This window comes from Delphinapterus leucas, chromosome 11, assembly GCF_059928025.1.
Source record: "Delphinapterus leucas isolate spDelLeu-1000000601 "Yukka" chromosome 11, BTC_Dleu_Yukka2, whole genome shotgun sequence".
Taxonomy (NCBI): Eukaryota; Metazoa; Chordata; class Mammalia; order Artiodactyla; family Monodontidae; genus Delphinapterus; species Delphinapterus leucas.
The window spans coordinates 24,618,897-24,641,607 of record NC_143139.1 but is presented as its reverse complement, the minus strand read 5'-3'; the positions used below and the strand labels follow the sequence as shown (position 1 = coordinate 24,641,607).

General features: G+C 36.7%; 1 protein-coding gene across 1 annotated transcript in view; it reads left to right on the top strand.

Moving 5' to 3' along the window:
• The window catches only part of OVCH1 (ovochymase 1), a 70,706-nt gene that overhangs the window by 28,918 nt on the left and 19,077 nt on the right, over window positions 1-22,711 (top strand). Inside the window, exons 16-21 of the mRNA XM_030761819.2 lie at window positions 4,994-5,150; window positions 5,469-5,564; window positions 8,181-8,405; window positions 16,027-16,152; window positions 17,593-17,728; window positions 18,702-18,841. Of these exons, the coding sequence (XP_030617679.2) occupies window positions 4,994-5,150; window positions 5,469-5,564; window positions 8,181-8,405; window positions 16,027-16,152; window positions 17,593-17,728; window positions 18,702-18,841 (880 nt within the window). The remainder of the gene's footprint in view (window positions 1-4,993; window positions 5,151-5,468; window positions 5,565-8,180; window positions 8,406-16,026; window positions 16,153-17,592; window positions 17,729-18,701; window positions 18,842-22,711) is intronic.

The window sequence follows — 22,711 nt, the reverse complement described above, 5'->3', positions numbered from 1 at the left end:
CAGCCTGAGCGGCCTTATGGCTGTGGTGGACAGGGCAAGGGCCCTCAGGCACACAGCCGGCATAGACTGGAAGGTCCGAGGAATATGGGAAGGGCACTCACACCATCTGCTAGAGGACATTACTGTTATATTATAAAAATCCAATAGAAAAGTGCTCTGAATTAATGTGTTCATTCTCCCCCTTTTGAGGGATGGTTTTTCTTTCTTTTTCACATCAAGAAAATTACAAATGGCTCTGCTGTCTCTGTCATGTTTAACAGCATGTAACATTAAGGGAAGAGCTTAATCTATCAAGAGAGCAAATAGGTCCATGTCAGAGGTGACCCAAATACCATAATCTCGGTTGGTACCTATATTTATTTCAGCTACATCCAGCTGTCACTTTCGCTGCAGTGTGACCAAATTTACAGCCACTACAAAGAAAGGAAAATACGAGAGATTCTGACTAGATGTGGGTAGCTTTCTTTTATAAAGAATACTGAATTACTAAAAGGGTGACTTCAGAAACTTGCTTTGATGAGACAGACTCTAATATTTCTATCAGGTAATTGGTTTTTACCCCAAAAAAGGGTTTTTACCCTCCTGTGCATACTCAGGGGTAATGGACCTGCTAATGTAATTTCTCATCCAGGAAGGTGAACATCAGAATGTTGGAATGCAGAGACATGGCAGTTTCAGATACACAGTGTAGACTCCTGTGGTTCTTTGCTCACAACAAATTTTAGATTTTTTTTTTAATCTCAAGTTCTTTGACCTACCATTGATCTTTGTCTTCACAGAGTGATACATGTTCTGTTCTTGCTGACTTTTCCATTCTAGTTCTTATTTCTCTCTTCTTGCTTACTATTTTTCAGCCACATCGATTGCCTTCTGACCTCAAACTTGCCACATCCTTCTCTAAGTTGGGGCCTTAGCCCAGATATTAATTCTGCATTAAAACGCTATTCCTCCAGGTTTTTGAAAATCCACCTCCTTATTTTTCATGTACGAGCTCAAATGTTATTGAAACTACAAATATATACATGCACGTGTAAGCATACACACAGCTACCATTGTTCTCAACTTTTCACTCTGAGTATTTCCTTTATGGCTATTATCACCATCTAATTTGTTTATATTCTTTTCCAGAATGCCTGGCTCACAGTAGGCACTGAATAATTTTTAAAATAATCAGTATTTGTTTCTTGAAGATTTACCATGTGCGAGGCCCTGTAATAAGTGCTGACCATAAAAGATAAATTAGACAGGCTCCTTCTGTATCACAAAATGTTTGTAATTAACTGAAAAATTCTATATTGTGTATGTGTTCGTACTGAATGAATGAGTGAATAAAAAAACACCTGATTTGACAAATCAGACTATTTTCAAACTGGAAGGGCCTCCTAAGTATAATCTTAAATTATGTGGGAAAAAAATTAGGCCCAGAGAAAATGTTAATTGTTCTACATTACAGATTAAGGAATCGGTCTCCTATTCCCAGTTCAGGATTTCTCCTGTGAAATTCTCCATATAAAATAAACACTTATCTCAAATATGTTATCAGCTCAGTTTATTTTATAAGAAGACAATTAAATTAAAGGTTTAGTTTGGTCCTAAGTACACTTGTGTCAAAAAAAAAAAAAAAAAAAAGCCCTGATAAAAAACCAGAAAGGCTGTCTTAAAAGAATGCAAATCCTATGTTTTAAAGCTTGTTTTTTTTCAGTTTTATTGAGATATAATTGACATATAAAATTTTATAAATTTAAAATGTACAATGTGATGATTTTGATACACTTAGGTATTGTGAAATGCTTACCATAGTAGGGTTAGTTAACACCTTCCTCACCTCACATAATTATCATTTTTTTCTTGTGCTGAGAACACTTATGATCTACTCTCTTAGCAGCTTTCAAGTAAGCAATACAGTATTGTTAACTACAGTCACCATGCTGTACATTAGATCCCTAGAACCTGTTAATCTTACAGCTGGAAGTTTACACCCTTTGACCAGCATCTTCCCATTTTTCCCATTTTTTAGGTCTCAGGTATATGTGATATCATACAGTAATTGTCTTTCACTGTCTGACTTTTCACTTAACATATTGTTCTCAAGGATTATCCATGTTGTCGCAAATGACAGGATCTCCTCCTTTCTCATGGCTGAATAATATTCCATTTTAGTATTCAGTATTCTCATGGCTGAATAAATAAATAAGTAAACAAATATACATATAGACACACACACACACACACACATATAAAAAATACACACACACATATACTCCATACATCTTCTTTATCCATTCGTCCTTTGACAGAAAAATAGGTTGTTTCCATATCTTGGCTAATGTGAATAAAGCTGCAGTAAACATGGGGGTGCAGATACCTCTTCAGTAGCCTATTTTTATTTCCTTTGGCTATATACCCAGAACAGGGATTGCCGTATCATGTGGTAGTTCTATTTTTAATTCTATTTTCCACAGTGATATACCAATTTATATTCCCACCAATGGTGCAAAAGGATTCTCATTTTTTCCACATCTTTGTAAACACTGTTTATTTCTTGTCTTTTTGATGATAGCTGATCAAACAGATATGAGGTGATATCTCATTGTGATTTTGATTTGCATTCTCGTGATGTTGAGCACATTTTCATGTACCTGTTGGCCATCTGTATATCTTCTTTGGTAAAATGTCTATTCAGATCCTCTGCCTATTTATAAATTGCATTTTTTTTCTTATTGATTTGTATGAGTTCTATAATTTTGGATGCTAACCGCCTATCAGATATATGGTTTGAAAATATTTTCTCCCATTCCATGGGTTGCGTTTTCATTTTGTTGATTGTTTCTTCTGATGTGCAGAAGCCTTTTAGCTTGATGTAGTCCCACTTACTGATTTTTGGCCCTGTTGCTTGTGCTTTTGGTTTCATATCCAAAAAAACTGTTGCCAAAAACAAAGTCAAAGGAGCTTTTCGGGCTTCCCTGGTGGCGCAGTGATTGAGAGTCCGCCTGCCGATGCAGGGGACGTGGGTTCGTGCCCGGGTCTGGGAGGATCCCACATGCCGCGGAGCGGCTGGGCCCGTGAGCCATGGCCGCTGAGCCTGTGTGTCCGGAGTCTGTGCGCCACAGTGGGAGAGGCCACAACAGTGAGAGGCCCGCGTACCGCTAAAAAAAAAAAAAAAAAAAAAGGAGCTTTTCCCTATGTTTTCTTCTAGAAGTCCTGCCATTTGGGGTCTTATGTTTAAGTCTTTAATCTATTTCAAGTTAATTTTTGTGGTGTAAAATAGGGGTTCAATTTTATTGCTCTGCATGTGGTTATTCAGTTTTCCCAACACCATTATTGAAGAAACTAGTTTTTCCCCATTGAGTATTCTTTGCTCCTTTTTCAAATATTAGTTAACTATATAAATGGGGTTTTTTTCTGGGCTCACAATTCTGTCTCATTGGTCTGTGTGTCTGTTTTTATGCCAGTACCATACTGTGTTGATTACTATAAATTTGTAATACATTTTGAAATCAGGAAGTGTGATGCCTCCAGCTTTGTTCTTTCTCAGGATTGTTTTGACTATGCGAGGGTCTTTGTGGTTCCATGTGAATTTTAGGATTGTTTTTCTCTATTTCTGTGAAAAATGCCATTGAAATTTTGATATGGACTGCATTGAATCTATAGCTGTTTTGAGTAGTGTGGACATTTTAACAATATTAATTCTTCAAATTCATGAATATGGGATATCTTTCCATTTCTTTGTGTCTTTAATTTTTTCATCAAAGTCATAGTTTTCAGTATAGAGACCTTTTACCTCCTTGGTTAAATTTATTCCAAAGTATTTTATTCTTTTGATGCTACTGTACGTGGGATTTTTATATATGTGTGTGTGTGTGTGTTTTGTTGGTGTATAGAGACACAGCTGACTTTTATATTTTGTATCCTGAAACTTGACTGTATTCATTGATAAGTTCTAACAGTTTTTTGGTGGAGCCTTTAAGACTTTCTGTATAAAAAGACTTTCTTGCCTGATTGCTCTGGCTAGGACTTTCAGACTATATTGAATAGGCCTGGTAAGGGTGAGCACCTTTGTGTTATTCCTACTCTTAGAGGAACAGCTTTCAACCTTTCACTGTTGAGTAGAGTGTCAGCTGTGGGTTTGTTATATATGGCCTTTTTTATGTTGAGGTATGTTTTATTTACACCCAAGTTGTTGAGAGTTCTTAATCATGCAAGAATGTTGCATTTTGTCAAATGCTTTTTTGTACTATTGAGATGATGATACGATTTTAACTTTCACATTTATTGACTTGCATATGTTGAACCACCCTTGCATCACTGGAATAAATCCCACTTGATTATGGTGATTGATCCATTTAATATACTGTTGAATTCAGTATGCTAGTATTTTGGGGGTGATTTTACATCTATGTTCATTAGGGATATGGGCCTAATTTATCTTTTTTTGTAGTGTTCTTTTCTGGCTTTAGTATGAGGGTAATGCTGACCTCATAAAATGAGTTTTGGAGTATTCCCTCCTCCAGTTTTTGGGTAGACTTTGAGAAGAATTCTTGTTTAAATGTTTAGTAAAATTCACTAGTGAAGCCATCTGGTCCTAGGCTTTTCTTTGTTGGGATGTTCTTGATTATTGATTCAATCACCTTTCTTGTATTGGTCTGTTATGATTTTCTTTTTCCTCTTGATTTGGTATTAGTAGGTGGTATGTTTCTAGGAGTTTATTTCTTCTAAGTTTATCCAATTTTTCGGTTTATAGTTGTTCATAGTGGTCTCTTATGATCCCTTGTATTTCTGTGGTACCAGTTGTAATGTCTCCTCTTTCATTTCTTTTATTTGTGATTTCATTTATTTAAGTCTAAGTATTCTAAGGTATACAAATTCATAAAAATAAATCTTTAAGAAATTAAAGAAATATATTATGAATAAATTATTGATTATTCCTGTTCCAAAACTGAAAGCAGGAGTTCTGATTAAAGCAATTTTAGAACATGTTTTCTTGGTGTTCCAGGGAGATTCTGGTGGGCCATTAGTATGTAAACATGAAAAAGCTCCCTTTGTCCTCTATGGCATTGTCAGCTGGGGAGCCAGCTGTCCCCAGCCAAGGAAGCCAGGAGTATTTGCCAGGGTGAGTGTCTTCTTGGACTGGATTCAATCCAGGATCAAAGGTAAATATTTTTCAGATATTATAAAAAGGTGCCTCTTTTTTTTCGAGTGGGTTTGGGAGAGGTGAGAGTGGTGGAAATCAGTATTATGAAAGAGAAGACCATAATATAGTATTTTATTTATTTTAGTTTCTAAACACATTAAAATTCTGTAAGAATAAGTTCTTCCTTAGGCAGAGTTATGGTAAAACTGACATTTCCTGAGGCTGCTTTAATCCTAGATTTGCATTCTCTTTGAAAAAAATCTGCTCTGGAACAAACTACATTTTGTCCTTAGGCTTTCATCTTTATTTACTTTTAACATGTTCTCCCCAGATGCAGGTCCTGTTTTACTTCAGATAAATAAAGAAAGCAAAATCTTAACAAGACAACAATTGCCACCACCCACACCTTCAAGAGACAGTGCATCTGGGCCAGGTAGTAGATGTTCATGTTATGCCATTAATATAGCTAGTAAGAATTTAGCAAAAAGCATTGCTCATCTGGGTTCATTAATTTTCTTTGGAATACCGTAAACTGTGTCTTCATTCTGGTTGGTAGTTTAAGCTGAAAGACAGGAGAGTTGTTATTGTTACTGTCTAGGGATCTTTTCTACCCCATAGATACAGCTGTTACAGGTTAAAAAAAAAAAAAAGCCTTGTGGTTGTGAACAGTGCTTGAATTTTGGAGAAGTTCATAGAATTATTCTGACCTCTGAGCTATTTATTGCTACATGAACAAAGGCCCTTAGGCTTTCAGGTATCTTGCTAGATAAAGACTCTGGATATTAGATGACCAAGACGAGTATCAGTGTTAGTGTCTCTCTTAACTCTCCCCCAATTGTCAGTGTCTGTTTGCTAATAATATTTTTAGTTAAAAACAAAAAGGAACTGGAGATTTAGATGTCTGTGATAGATTTATAAGAAGATAAAAGTTCCATGATACCATCATTCTTGGTTTCCAAATGGTCGGGATCTTTCCCTTTTCATCCATCTCTGCCCCATCCACTCCCATATACACTCAAGCCCAATAGACAACTAGAAAGAGTTGGAGGAAAATTGAGAAGGATGCAAGAGAGAAGGGGGAGACTTGCTAGAGTGATGACCTTCAGTAGAAGAAAGTGGATGAGATCTAGTGTCCAGGTGGAAGGGCTGGTCTTGGATAGGAGCAAAGTGCAGTTTATCCATAGTTGCCAGATGGAAAGAACAATATTTAGGCACTGCTGCTGTTGTATGGGTACATGTGGGAATGGGAACAGCAGTTCTCCTCTAATTGCTTATATTTTCTTAGCACATGAAACAGAGGATTGTGGGAGAGGCTCTGAGGGTTTTGAGAGAAAAAGGAGAAAGTAGTAAACAGTTCTCGAAAAAAGTGACCAAGTGCATGGAATACGAAAATGTTGTAGAATTGTTTGGCAGCATAAAAGCCTCTGAGATGAATGATCATAAATTTAGAGGGAGACTAATCAGTTAGTTTGGTTGTATGTTTTCCTCTGGAGACACTGAGGCATACCACATAGATGCAGCCCAGGTGGAGAGCAAATCCAATCACAGTGGGTTTTTCCAAGTATACAAGAGTATAAGGGAATTGAGAGTGTGTATGAGGAAGAGATTAAAATGATGCATGGTTGGAATTCAAGCTAGGAAAATAGTGAAGCAAGGAGGAAAAGTTAAGGAACAAGAAAAGGTGGTGGAATAGATGAATTACAAGTCTCAAAAGGTGAAGGAGTGTTGGTGTAAGCTGAAAAATAGAAGGTTGTGGTTGGAGATGGCGGTTCTTGAAATTGAGTTTATGCAAGGCTTACAGTTATTGCTAATGACCAGGTCTCTAGGGGCTGACCCTTTGGAGAAGTGAATGAGGTCAGGTGAAGGACAAGATCATTGGAGGAAAGTTGAGAAACTGAAAAGATTCAGTGCTGGAAACATCATCTGTATGGCTATTGAAATCAGCAAGATATATGGTAGGATTGGTGTTGGAGAAAATGACTGCTAAAATCTTCTAGGAATGAAGTGGAGTAACTCAGGGACCAGTTATGGGTGGTACGTTCTGACAACAGAAGAGTCAGGAGTCAAAACAAGAGTCAAAGAGTCATATTTAGATTAAATTAAGTATGGAATTGGGGTTGAGATGGAAAGCAGACTTAGGTTTAAGATCATAAAACCTAATGATTTTGATGGTTTAACTGAATAATTTCAATGAGTGCCAAAGTAAGTTAATGCATGTTAAGCACTTAGAATAGGGATGGTATGACCCATGATGAGGGTCAGTAAGTGTTGTGGTGTAGTGACCATCAAGTGTGTTCTTTGAACTGTCCCATTCAGACTATTAGAAAATGAACATTGTTAAAATGCAGAGAAGATATTTCTCATTTGTATATGTTCAGAAATACTTATGCATACCAAAGAACTTCCAAAGTTTTACATATAAAAGGGTATTGTTTTGTTTTACTTCTATGAATATTCTATGAGAAAAAGTGTTAGGATTCTGCCATATTTAACACCTACCCACTCCCACCACTTGCTTTTTACACAAGGGAATGAATGAATCTTAGCAATGGTTTTTTGAAATTGTTACCCCATTTACCAAAAATAGTGAGTGGTTGGGAATTCATGACTTTATATGATTCACTTCCTTTTCTTGATCTCAGTCACAAGCTCCATGAATGTAATCATTTGTCCCAGCAAGATAAGTGCTCAGTGAAGTCAATGAAGCTTTTAGGAACAGATCTTCAGTTGCATCTCAAAGAAGGAAAAAAATGAAAACAGGCTGGGATTAGAGGATGCAATGCAGTCCACTGTGCATTTTCTAAGAAATTTTAAAAATTCAGTTAAAAGTCATTTTAAGTAATTATTGTTTAAATTATACTTCTACAACCTCATTTCACAAAAGTAGGACACATTAAATGGGATGATCATTTTACCCAAGAACTTGTAACTGATGGTAATTGTTTTAATTTTCTTCTTGCGAGCCTAAATTATTCAAGTTTATGATAAAATCTCATTTTTCTTTGTCTTATTTATGTGGTCCCTGGTGTCCCTATGTTCTGAATCATAGGCTGTTACTCTGAAGTGGAGCTGGAAGAGCCCAGAGGCTTTTTTTCCTCTCCAAGATATCCACTGGATTATAGAGGAAAACTGGAATGTTCTTGGGTGCTCAGAGTTTCACCAAGCAGTATGGCAAAATTTACGGTTGAGTATCTGTCACTCCCTGGGTCTCATGTGTGTGGCGATTCAGTTCTGACTATTTATGAAGAAAACCACAATGAGAGAAGGATGTCAGGTAAACCTTAGGGGCATTTATACGTTGTGCTGGGAGCCTTTTCTGTGTAAGCGGCTTATGTTCAAAGGGAGAGTTTGACTTGGTAATAATACTGAAATGTTGATTCATGTAGTAGGCGTGACTTTTTTTCTAGGCACATTTAATATTTTCAAAATTTGAATTTACAAAACAGGTATACTAAAGGTTGAGTGGAAGTGTTTGTATTCGGAAAAAAAAAAAAAGACGGGAGAACCCAACTTCTTCAAACAGCAGAACCATGCCAGAATGCCAGAAATGTGTGTAAGACAGAGGAGGGGTTAAGATAATTAAAAATCATGCAGGGGATAAGGTGCTGGATTTTCAAATAAAGCAAAATACATTAAAGGCTTTTAAAATGGTAGAATTAAAAAGATTTGCTAATAACATGCCAACTGTCATTTCATTTCCTGTACAGGCAAAACTGGTTTCGTTCAGCAAACTTGCCACCTGTTCTTTTTTTTTTTTGCCGTATGCGGGCCTCTCACTGTTATGGCCTCTCCCGTTGCGGAACACAGGCTTCAGACGTGCAGGCTCAGCGGCCGTGGCTCATGGGCCCAGCCGCTCCGCGGCATGTGGGATCTTCCCGGACCGGGGCACGAACCTGTGTCCCCTGCATCGGCAGGCGGACTCTCAACCACTGCGCCACCAGGGAAGCCCGCCACCTGTTCTTTGTATAGGTGTAACACAGGCTTTTTGGCTGTCAGTAAAGGTGGAGGTGGGAAGGTGTTGGAAATAATTTGGTTGATGGGGATACCTGGAAAGAAAAGTTTAGGTATGTTACTCTGAGTGTGTGTGATTCACACACAAGTGCACGTGCTTGATTCAGGAGTATACGGAGGCCAGGGAATTGCTTTGAGGTTGAGATTTTCTCAGGATAAATTCTGAGAGATTGAATTATTGAATTAGAAGGCTCAAACGTTTATTTAAAGGATCTTTCTTTAGAAATGCTATCTCATTTAGACTGCAGAGAAAACGATTAACTGCCTATCCCCCATTGCACATTTTTCGCCTATGATCAGATTACCTTCCCCATCCACCCTGAGTAAAATGGCTCCTTGTAGCTGCAGTGAAATCCAGACTCCCTAGTATGACCTTTTGCCTCGCTCTCCCTTAGCTCATCATGCTGTCCCCTCAGGGCCCTTGTCCATCACCACCTCTCCCAGCTATTCAAAGACCTCTTCCTCATGCATCTAGTCAAGTCTTGACTAGAATGTGCCTTCTTTTTTTTTTGATTTGACATTTTTTAATATAATTTTAAAGGTTACTTTGCATTTACATTTGCATAGCTGAAACAAAATACTGGCTCTATTCCCCGTGTTCTACAGCACATCCTTGAGCCTATCTTACACCCAATGGTTTGTGCCTCCGACTCCCCCATCTCTATATTGACACCCTCCCCACTGGTAACCACTAATTTGTTCTCTATATTGGAGTCTGCTTCTTTTTGTTATATTCACTAGTTCTTGTTTTTTTTTTTTTTTTTTGAGTATAACTGCTTTACAATGCTGTGTTAGTTTCTGCGGTACAATGAAGTGAATCAGCTATATGTGTACCCATATCCCCTCCCTCTTGGAGCTCCCTTCCCCCACATCCCACCCATCTAGGTCATCACAGAGCACTGAGCTGAGCTCCCTGTGCTGTACAGGAGGTTCCCACTAGCTATCTGTTTTACACATGGCGGTGTATTTATGTCAAACTGAATCTCCCAATTCGTCCCACCCTCCCCTTCCCCACCTGTGTCCACATGTCTCTTCTCTACGTCTACGTCTCTATTCCTGCCCTGCAAATAGGCTCATCTGTACCATTTATCTAGGTTCCACATATATGAATTAATATATGATATTTGTTTTTCTCATTCTGGCTTACTTCATTCTGTAGGACAGACTCTATGTCCATCCACATCTCTACAAATGACCCAGTTTTGTTCCTTTTTGTGGCTGAGTAATATTCCATCGTATATATGCACCACATCTTCTTTATCCATTCATCTGTGGTTGGACATTAGGTTGCTTCCATGTCCTGCCTATTGTAAATAGTGCTGCAGGGAACACTGGGGTGCATGTGTCCTTTTGAATTATGGTTTTCTCAGGGTATATGCCCAGTAGTGGGATTGCTGGGTCATATGGTTGTTCTATTTTTAGTTTTTCAAGGAAACTCCATACTGTTCTCCACAGTGGATGTATCAGTTTACATTCCCACCAACAGTGCAAAAGGGTTCCCTTTTCTCCACGCCCTCTCCAGGATTTATTGTTTGTAGATATTTTGATGATGGCCATTCTGACCGGTGTGAAGTGATACCTCATTGTAGTTTTGATTTTCATTTCTCTAATAATTAGTGATGTTGAGCATCTTTTCATGTGCCTCTGCACCATCTGTACGTCTTCTTTGGTGAAATGTCTATTTAGGTCTTCCACCCATTTTTTTAATTGGGATCTTTGTTTTTTTGATATTGCGCTCCATGAGCTGTTAGAATATTTTGGAGATTAATCCTTTGTCTGTTGCTTTGTTTGCAAATATTTTCTCCTATTCTGAGGGTTATCTTTTTTATGGTTTCCTTTGCTGTGCAAAAGCTTTTAAGTTTCATTAGGTCCCATTTATTTATTTTTGTTTTTACTTTCATTACTCTAGGAGGTGGGTCAAAAAAGATCTTGCTGTGGTTTATGTCAAAGTGTGTTTTTCCTATATTTTCCTCTAAGAGTTTTATAGTATTCGGTCTTACATTTAGGTCTTTAATCAATTTTGAGTTTATTTTTGTGTATGGTGTTAGGGAATGTTCTAATTTCATTCTTTTACGTGTAGCTATCCAGTTTTCCCAGCACCACTTATTGAAGAGGCTGTCTTTTCTCCATTGTATGTTCTTGCCCCCCTTGAAATAAATTAGGTGACCATATATGCGTGGGTTTATCTCTGGGCTATCTATCCCGTACCATTGATCTATATTTCTGTTTTTGTGCCAGTACCATACTGTCTTGATTACTGTAGCTTTGTAGTATAATCTGAAGTCCGGGAGCCTGATTCCTCCAGCTCCATTTTTCTTTCTCAAGATTGCTTTGGCTATTCGGGGTCTTTTGTGTTTCTATACAAATTGTAACATTTTTTGTTCTAATTCTGTAAAGAATGCCATTGGTAATTTGATAGGGATTGCATTGACTCTGTAGACTGCTTTGGGTAGTATAGACATTTTTACAATATTGATTCTTCCAGTCTAGGAGCATAACATATTTCTCCACCTGTTTATGTCACCTTTGATTTCTTTCATCAGTGTTGTATAGTTTTCTGAGTACAAGTCATTCACCTCCTTAGGTAGGTTTATTCCTAGGTATTTTATTCATTTTGTTGTGATGATAAATGGGATTGTTTCCTTAATTTCTCTTTCTGGTTTTTCATTGTTAGTGTATAGGAATGCAAGAGATTTCTGTGAATTAATTTTGTATCCTGCAACCTTATCAAATTCATTGATTAGTTCTAGTAGTTTTCTGGTGGCATCTTTAGGATTTTCTATGTATAGTATCATGTCATCTGCAAACAGTGACAGTTTTACTTCTTCTTTTCTGATTTGTATTCCTTTTATTTCTTCTCTGATTGCCATGGCTAGGACTTCCAAAACTATGTTGAATAAGAGTGGCAAGAGTGTATATCCTTGTCTTGTTCCTGATCTTAGTGGAAATGCTTTCAGTTTTTCACCATTGAGAATGATGTTTGCTGTGGGTTTGTCATATATGGCCTATATTATGTTGAGGTAGGTTCCCTCTATGCCCATTTTCGGGAGAGTTTTTATCATAAATGAATGTTGAATTTTGTCAAAAGCTTTTTCTGCATCTATTGAGATGAGCATATGTTTTTTCCCCTTCAATTTGTTAATATGGTGTATCACATTGATTGATTTGCATATATTGAAGAATCTTTGCCTTCCTGGGATAAATCCCACTTGTTCATGGTGTATGATCCTTTTAATGTGTTGTTGGATTCTGTTTGCTAGTATTTTGTTGAGGACTTGTGCAACAAGCCCTAGGTCCCACACAGCCCGGAGCGGGGCTCAGAGGGCAGCGGACCCAGTCTGGGAGCCCAGCCGGCTTCCGGGGACAGGAGAAATGCTAGGCACACTCCCCCCATGATCCTCCGAGCCCCTAAGGGTCTCTCCAGGCGAAGGAACCCCTCCCCTCTCCCAGCCACCCCTCAGGGGCACCAGTCCTGTCCAGTCTCCACCTCTCCTCCCCTCTCACTCTCCCCACGTCCTACCTAGTTGCTTGAGGGTTTCTCCCATCTCCTTGGGTGTCAAAGTCCCCCACCAGCATCCAGTAGGTGCCCTAGTTTTGGGGAGATGCAAACTCAATGTCCTCCCATGCGGCCATCTTGACTCCGCCCCCCCACTAGTTGTATTTTTTAGATTCCACGTGTAAGTGATATCATACAGTATTTGTCTTTTTCTGTCTGACTTATTTCACTTAGCATAGTGCCCTACAAGTCCATCCATGTTGCTGCAAATGGCAACATTTTGTTCTTTTTTATGGCTGAGTAGTATTCCATTGTGTATATATGTCATATCTTCTTTATCCATTCATACTTAGGTTGCTTTCATATCTTGGCAAGTGTAAATAATGCTGTTATGAACTTTGGGGTGCATGTATCTTTTTGAACTGGTGTTTTTGATTTTTTTGGATATATACTCAGGAGTGGAATTACTGGGTCATATCGTAGTTCTATTTTTAGCTTTTTGAGAAACAGTCATACTGTTTTCCACAGTGGCTGCACCAATTTACATTCTCACCAACAGTGTTCAAGGGTTCCCTTTTCTGCACATAGAATGTGCCTTCTTAATGAGGCCTACCTGATTGATGTGAATTTCATCACTCCCAGCTCTGTACTTCTTAGTGGCCCTTCTCTTGGCATTATTGTCTTCTAACCTATGAGGTTGTTTCATGTTTTTATGTCAGTGTCTTCCCTATTGATATGAGCTTCTCGAGGACTGAAACTCATCTCTTCACTTCAGGAATCCCCAGTCCTTAGAACGCTGCTGGACGAAATGAAGGCATTTAATAAATGAGTGACTGATTGAAAGGTCACCTCCTTAAATAGGCCTTCTTAGTCTTAAGTAGCATCATCCTTCACCTCCCACAGTCTTTTTCTATCATACTCTGTTGGTTATTTCATTTGTAACAGTGGTTTCTATTTGAAATCATCTTCTTCACTTATCTGACTCACATGAAAGCTTCATGAGAACAGGGATCTGGCTATTTATTTTTTCCTACTATGTCTCCCCAACTTGGGATAAATAGAGACTCAGAACATTTTTTTTTTTTTACATGAATACATACTGCTAAATTATTCTTCAGAAAGACTAAATCAGGGACTTCCCTGGTGGCACAGTGGTTAAGAATCCGCCTGCCAATGCAGGGGACATGGGTTCGAGCCCTGGTCTGGGAAGATCCCACATGCCATGGAGCAACTAAGCCTGTGCACCACAACTACTGAGCCTGCGTGCCACAACTACTGAGCCTGCGCACCACAACTACTGAGCCCGCATGCTGCAACTACTGAAGCCCATGAACCTAGAGCCCATGCTCCACAACAAGAGAAGCCACTGCAATGAGAAGCCCACACACCACAATGAAGAGTAGCCCCCACTCGTTGCAACTAAAGAAAGCTCGCATGCAGCAACGAAGACCCAACGCGGCCACAAATAAATAAAATTAAAAAATAAATAAATAACTATATTAAATACTTGTTTAAAAAAAAAGACTAAATCATTTTTCACTGCCATTAGCAATGCATTAGAGCCTCTTTCACCATGCCCATAACCTGATATTATCAATTTAATAAGCATTTGTACTTTTTAAAAATCATTAATGAGGATAAATTTTTTTCATGTGTTGGTTAGCTATTTGTATTTTTAAATTTGTTGTCATTACCATCTATTTTTAAATTTGAGTATTGATCTTATTATTGGTTTATAAGAGCTATATATATGTATATATTTTATATATATATTAATACTTTTTCCTTTGTCATAAGTTACAAGTACTTATTCATAAGGTTGTCGTTTGCCTTTAAATTTTGTATATTTATACGTTGATGTAAATATTTTTAAATTTGTTGGTTTAAGTACAGTCATATGTATCTTTGATCTTTGTTTTATCTCTTTGCTTTTATTTTTAAAAATTAATTTCTCAATCCAAGGTCAGAAATTTTTTAATTAAAAGAAGCTTAATCCTGCTGAAATATATTTTCTCATATGGTAAAATGGCCTTATGCCTGCTTTATTCTTTTAAAAAAATTATTTTCTCCCTAATTTATAGCTATCTTTATCATATACCAGATTCTTATATAGAAGTAAATGATTTCTGGGAAAACTTGCCTTTATCATTGTTCTACTGAAAACCATGTTTGACTTTGTTGTGGATTACCTGGGGAACCCCTATAATTTTTCAATGTAGCATTTCTTTGATTTGAAATTCTCAGCTTGAAACTTCTGGAGTTGTTCTCTCCTTCAGATGATAGCTAGTGGAACTGTAGGACTATGATAGAAATATTACCTCTTACTCAAGTCAGGTAGTATTCTAGTACACTGTAAAATGCTATGTTTTTCCCTGTGGGAGCCAGAAACCATTCAAGAGCTGCGTTCATCTCTTCTTGCTATAAATAAATATTTGCTCATTCTTCAAATAGTATTTCAACATCATTTATCCTAAGATGTTATGCCAACTAATGTTTTTTTCTTCTTGTATATAATCTTCTCCCTTCTTTCCTCCCTACAAATATATATGGAACACCTACTGTGGGCCAGGGACTGACCCTTCTTGGTTGTGGGCATCCAGTAGTGAACAAAATGGACAAAAAAAATCCCCGCCCTTACCAACCTTATATTCTAGTTGGGGGAGGACACATAGTACAATAAAATATATAATATGTTAGACAGAAGGGCTGGGGGAAAATGACGTGGGAAGGGAGAAAAGAAGCATCTGGGATGCAGGTGTCATAGAGTTATATGCAGTATAACTGGCAAAAGTCCTTCTGAGCAGGTGACATTTAAATAAATGTTACAGAATGATATTGAGTTATTCTTAATAGTAGGTGACTTTGATTCTAAGAAAATCAAGGGTTCTTTCTATACCTTTTTAATCAGCCCTCTGAATCATTTTAGAATTATGGTTATAATTTTATGTTCTGTCTTTGACTTAGGTTCTTAAAGTAAAGTGATCAAAAGAAGATTGGATGTAGGGAAAGAATAAATTTTCGGGTAGAAAAAGTTTTCCATCATGGATTTTCACAGTGATATATTTTTAATAAATAGGTTACTTTTCTAGGAGAAAAATGGCACATCAGCCTTATTTTAAAGATAAAATAATTTGCTACCTATTGTCCTTCAAGGGAGCAGTGTGACATAGTCGACTGTAATAGGTATTGAATTTTTGAACGTGGCTTCCAATCCTGACTCCCCACCATCAGTCTGTGACTTTGGGTGAGTCATTTGAGTTCTGGAACCCTGCTCCTCATTTGGCAGAGTGGAGTTTAAGTAATTGCTACACCTAAATTAGAGAACTGTTAAAAAAGCAAATGTTCCTTTTTTTTTTAATCAAATTTGATTTTTGTTTTTTTAACCTAGGTGAATTATGTGGGAGAAGGCTTTACCCAATGATTTTCATGAGCTCTGGACCACTGGTGAGGGTGACATTTCATTCCCGTGTGCAAGGTGCTTTTGGCATAAATTATATTGTCTTTAGAGTCCAAGGTATGTTTGGTCATTTAGTAAACTTATAAAGTTAAAAATCAATGTTTTTGTTTTTAGGAATATTTCAAAACTTACACATTGTTTTGTAAGAAAAATTGTTTCTGTGGGGAACGAGCTTATGTTTGAAGGGAAAATCTATTTAAGTGATCTGAGATTGGTCTGGTCCAAGAGGAAAAACTACTCAGTAAATAAGCTGATTGACTTGTAAATCATTCAGAATTGTGATTTCTGGACATGGCTAAGATATATTGATTGCAAGATAGCATTTTTTATTGTGATTGTGATTTTACACCACACTGATCCTTTTCTGTAGCCATAATTCTTGTGGATTGAAAGATTTGAGTTCTAAATCTTAGCTGGCTGATTAGCTCTGGACAATTTATTATCTCTGTATTAGAGTTTTCTTTATAGTGATATTATAATAATAAAAGGTTAGAATGAGTTGTGAAAACAAACTAAACAAATAGTAGATGCTAGCATTATAAATGTAAACTCATGCAATTCAGAGTTTTCAGACTGCATTTTCAAACATGTCATTAGTGAGGTTTCTGACTCTTGATGAACGTAGGTAACCAAGAGCTAGGTTCTCTCTTTGGCACTGAAAAGCATTGCAGAGAGACAATTGGAAAAATGTTAAGTGAGTAATAAAGAAAAGCATGTATATCATAGGAAAGCTTTTTCCTAAAGAACTATGTTATGAATATTGCTTTTAACAAATATCAAATGACATCACATATATATATTCATATATATATATATATATAGTAGAATCTAAAATATGATACAAATGAACTTATTTACAAAACTGATACAGACTCACAGACATTGAAAACAAACTTGTGGTTACCAAAGGGGAGAGGGGCTTGGGGAGGGATAAATTAGGAGTTTGGGATTAACAGATACAAACTACTATATATAAAACAGATAAACAACAGGGAACTGTATAGCACAGGGAACTATATTCAATGTCCTGTAATAAAACATAACGGAAAAGAATATGAAAAAGAATATATGTGTGTGTATATATATATATGTGTGTGTGTATATATATATATATATATATATATGTAAAACGGAATCACTTTGCTATACACCAGAAATTAACACAACATTGTAAATCAATTATACTTCAATAAAAATTTTTTTCAAAATGAATATTGCTTTTATATGGAATTGTGCAGGGAACCTGCATTTTCTATAGTTATCACACTTTATCTTCCATAGACCCTAGGCTGTGCCAAAGATAATCTGAGAGAGGTGCTGGTTTTCTGTATGTTTTGAATGTTGCAGATAGAAAATTTTTAGTGAAACTAACTACCTCCTGTTAACTTTTTTCTAAAACAATTAGGGAGGAAAGCTGATAGCTCTGAGCTGAAAAGGCATATAACAAGCCTCTTTAAAATTAGTTTTACCTCAATCCCTTTTCTTCTTTATTTCTAGGTCCAAAGAGCAGTAAAACTACCAAATTTCCTCAGAGTTCAAACCAAGAGCATGTGACCACTTGTGACGATGTTATTCTTACCAAACCAACAGGAATCATACAAATCCCAAGATATTTTCACAGAACCACTGTGAGGTGAGGAAAGACTGTTTACTACAATGGAAGAAGTTCATGGATGATCCCTTGACAAGCAGGGACATTTGTTATTTGCTTAAGGCATTATTTTCCACTTCCTTCCCTTAAAGAATAGACTTTGAGATAATCCCTTATTTGAGGCCTTCAATATATGAAAACTGAATGTAAGATTACATTAATAAATACTGTTGATAAATTGTACTTTCCTAACAAAAGAGACTATTTATTAGGTAAAGTGGAAAGTCAAATCTCTATCAAAGAGTTTTGGAGATTGAAATAATGTACATAAAAGCTTCTTGCACATAGTAGGTACTCAATAAATGGTTCTTAAAATGCCACAGTGGAGGGGGCTTCCCTGGTGGTGCAGTGGTTGAGAGTCCACCTGCCGATGCAGGGGACACAGGTTTGTGCCCCGGTCCAGGAGGATCCCATGTGCCGCGGAGTGGCTGGACCTGTGGGCCATGGCTGCTGGGCCTGCGCATCTGGAGCCTGTGCTCTGCAGCAGGAGAGGCCGCAGCAGTGAGAGGTCTGCGTACCGCAAAAAAAAAAAAAAAAAAAAAAAAAATGCCACAGTGGAGAGAGAACCTTCCCTGAATTAAACATTAGAATAAATTTAAAATGAGAAACAAAAAAATTGAAGATTCATATAGTATCAATTCTAAGTAAATTTATGTGATTTGGGGAAGTTTGGGACAAGAATACTTCTTTAACTCTTATAGGCTGCCAATCAGAATTTATAAAATACAAGTGGTTGACCAACCATTCACCATAACGGGTGAACTTTTGACAAATTCAGTATTAGAAAATATTTTTAATTGTTACAGTTTAAATCTTTCTTTCACCTTAAGCACAGAAGAAGCAGGTAGAGTCAATAACAGTGACTCACTGAGTGATGCATTGAATTATGAACAAAGTAAACAACAACATATGCTATTTAGAAGTCATTTCTGACTTTCTTTCATCTGTGCTACAGCTGCCACTGGAGATTATTGGCCCCTTCAAATCATATCGTTCGCCTTGATATTGTCAACTTCCAGATGCAACCAATGCCCTTGGCCTGTCAGGGTCACCTGTGGGTTTACGAAGGATTTGGATCAGGCAAAAAATTAATAGGTAACTAATTTCCTGTGAAGAACTATGCTATTGATTTTCTTTCACAAAATATTCTTAGAGTGTTTTATATTCAGTGTGTGAATTACAGATGACATAAATTAGTCTCTTATGTGATATTGAAATAGCCTTACTGTTACTATTTTTTATTGTAATTGAAATTAATGTAACACTCTCTGATTAAGTTAAAAAGGAAAACCCAACTATATGCTGTTTACTTGGGTCATACCTAGATTACACTTGCCCAGAAATACTAAAAATAAAGGATAAACAGTCTTAGACAAATGTAATGCAAGAAAATTGAGAATATAATATTAATCAGGCAAAATAATGTTCACAGGAAAGGCATTAAATGGGTTTGTCAGTTAGATAGTAACCGAAAACCTGATTACAGTGACTTAAATTCTGAAAGAAAGAGAAATCCAGAGGGATGCAGATGCACCACCAGCTCAACAGTTCAACTCTGTGAAGAATGGCATTACTGCAATTCTCTTGGCCTTTTCCTAATGGTTCCATAATGGCTATCTCAGTTGTCACCATTACACTGGAGGAAAAAGGAAGAAGGGGCACAGGGAAGGATTATCACCAAGGAGAAAGCAAATACGTTTCCAGGAATCCTGTAGCAAATTTAAGTCACTTTGGCCAGATTTGTCACATGGCCATACCTAACTGGGAGATGACTAGAGAAAAGGGAAATGGAAACAGGGTTTGGGCTGGCTGACTGATGTTACCCAATATACCCGGATATAGCAGCCTAGAGTTCTGGAATCTGACGGTCCTGCGTCCAGTAGATCACAGTTCTACCACATAGTAATTCAGTGACTTTGGGAATGTTCCTCCTTTTGTGACATGAAGATAATCTACCTGTAACTTTTTGTGTGATTTAAAAGAAGAGACACTCTGCCATCACTAGCACACACAGGTACATGGACATTAAAAATTCCCAATTTAGGGCTTCCCTGGTGGCGCAGTGGTTGAGAGTCCGCCTGCCGATGCAGGGGACACAGGTTCGTGCCCTGGTCTGGGAAGATCCCACATGCCGCGGAGCGGCTAGGCCTGTGAGCCATGGCCGCTGAGCCTCTGCGTCCGGAGCCTGTGCTCCGCAACGGGAGAGGCCACAACAGTGAGAGAAAATTCTCAATTTGCTTAAGTCAGAGATACAGATGCCTAAGGTAACAAGGTGACTCCCAGAGGGAGAGGATGTGTGGCATTTTCCTGGCCTTTGACTCTTTAGAAAGGACCCAGATGCCAGTGTTACTCTCCACGTAGGTAGAGCCCTGCCAGAGTTGATAAAATAGCCAGTTGCTAACCCACTGTCCTTTTATTCTTCGGGCTTACATTACCATCCCAGAAGCAGGTGTATTAACAATCTTTGTGTTTCTACTTAAGGGAATGTTAGTAAACATGGAGCTTTCCTGGTTCCTGAGTCAACATGACATCAATAAGGGCTTAGCTTCTTGTGGGGAGACTATAGCATCTAGGCCCAGTATCCTTGGAAATTATCTATGCTTCTTGCCTTACAGAATACCTGATACTTGTACTGCTTCATGAGATTAATTTGAGAATTAAATGAGAGAATGCATGTTAACCAATATAAAAGAAACCAAGTTTCTGCTCTGTTTGAATTAGAATTATACATTTTAATTCATATTCTTAAAATTGTGGTGCTTAGAAGAAAAGATTAGACTGTTGTTTCCCTATTGCCTCTCCATCAATGGGGTGTTGGAGAACACACAGTTTGGAAGAACAAAGAAATGAAGAAAAATGGAAAACAGTATATTAGTTATATCAGTTATAATTTATAGAATTAATGAACTATATATCTGTTGTTCTTTACTTAGAATTTGTTCTTTACTTAGAATTTGTTCACAAAACATGTAATATTTCCTATCTTCTTCCACAAAAATTTTATGACTATTTCAATTTTTGCACATAAGACTCATAGCCTATAGGAGTTAACTCAATTTTTGAGGTCAATAGGTTACTGAATGAATATTTTTAACATAACCGACTATGCTATATCCCAAGAACGCACGAATAGTTTAATATTGAAAATGTATTATCTATCTTAAAACTAGGTCAAATCAGGAAAAAATAGATATAAATTAATGATACAATAATCGTATCCTTAAAACCATCCCAGTAAAAATTAGTTAAAAGATATAGTGGAAAAATCACTTCAGTCATAATTAGCAACAAAAACCATGTAACTAAGAATAACCTTAAAATGAAATGTGAGTTTTATTGTGCAAATGTGAAATTTACACACACACACACACACACACACAGATCTGAATAGAGAAAAGACCATGTTCTAAAACTGGAAGACAAAATTAACATTAATTCACCCCAAATTAATTTATAAATATAGCAAAATCTAGCAAAATCCCAATGGGAATTGTTTTTGGAGAGTGAGGAGGAAATTGATAATAACTCTAAAGTTTATCCTTAAAATAAACAGAACTAGCTGAAAATGTTTTTGGGGAAAAAATGACCAGATGATGAGGTGAATTATCAGTATTAAAACATACTTTAAAATAATGATAATTAAAACAGGGTAGTACTGGTACAAGAATAGACACACATGACTAGAAATAAATAGACCAGAAGGGGCACAAGAAACTATAAGGCATTTATATGTGATAAATTTGGCATTACAAATCAGGGAGGAAAATATAAATTATATTCTCTCTCACCTCATAGAACAGTTGATTAAAGAGTTAAGCATTTTTCTTAAGCCACTAAAGGTTTAAAATATAAGCAATTAGTTGTGGATGGAGAAGGATCTTCTCATGTAAAAGCAATCGAAGACAATAGGAAATTATCAATAGCCTCCTTTATAACTAAAAACTTTTCTTCAACAGAAACAAAATTAAAAAGCAAATAACAAACTGAAGATTTTCAACAACTCTGAGAAAGGCTTAAGGTAATTAATATAGGGAATGTTTACAAATCAGTATTAGAAAAGCCCAAATCTGTAAAATAAAATTAATTTACAGGCCCAAATATCTTTGACTCAGCCTTGAATAAATTTCAGTTAAAACCAGAGTTCCCAAGGCTTTTGAGTCTTTTGTTCATGTTCCAAAAGAATTACAAACTATTGACCCAAGTGATTTTGAAAACAAAAAGCACTGGATTAACCCTTAACCTCTTTTGATAGATAAGAAAGGTTAATGAATATTTGCATATCAGCTACTATACAATCTAAATTAAATCTCTCCTTATTTTGTCTCTTGTCACAATGAAGTGATCCTCTGGCCATCTGTTTACTAAAAAGGGCAGTTTTCCTATAATAGTGAAAAGCTTAACAGTTCTAGAATTGTTGACTTGAAACTATGTGTGTTATAACTGCTTTTGTTAGAATGTTTGTTTCAGAAAATACCGTGTATGAACAGTTAAACTTAGAAATGGTTTGTCACAGGGAGCAGATTTGAATCATCAACCTTATGATAATAAACCCTGACTCAACAATTGTAAAGCACAGCTATATTCTTTTAGAATTAAGAGGATCCCTAACATAAAACAATTTTTAAATAGTACAATAAGAGTTTAATCAATTAATTTTAAAACACAATTCAGAATTATTTTCCCAGATATACCTTAATATAAAAATGGGCAAGTGATCTGAATGAGCAATTCATAGATAAATAAATACATGTGAGAAAAAATACTTAGCCTCTTTAAAACGGAAATGAAAAAAATTTTTACCTACTTAACTGACAAAAAAAAGATTTGAAGAACGATTATACTTAGTAAACAAAATGCAGTGTAACAGACATTTTCAGGTTGTTGTTTAGGTATAATATGTCGTATGCTTTCTGGAGGAAGATATAGAAATGTTTTTCAAAAACTATAAATCTATAACCTTTTATT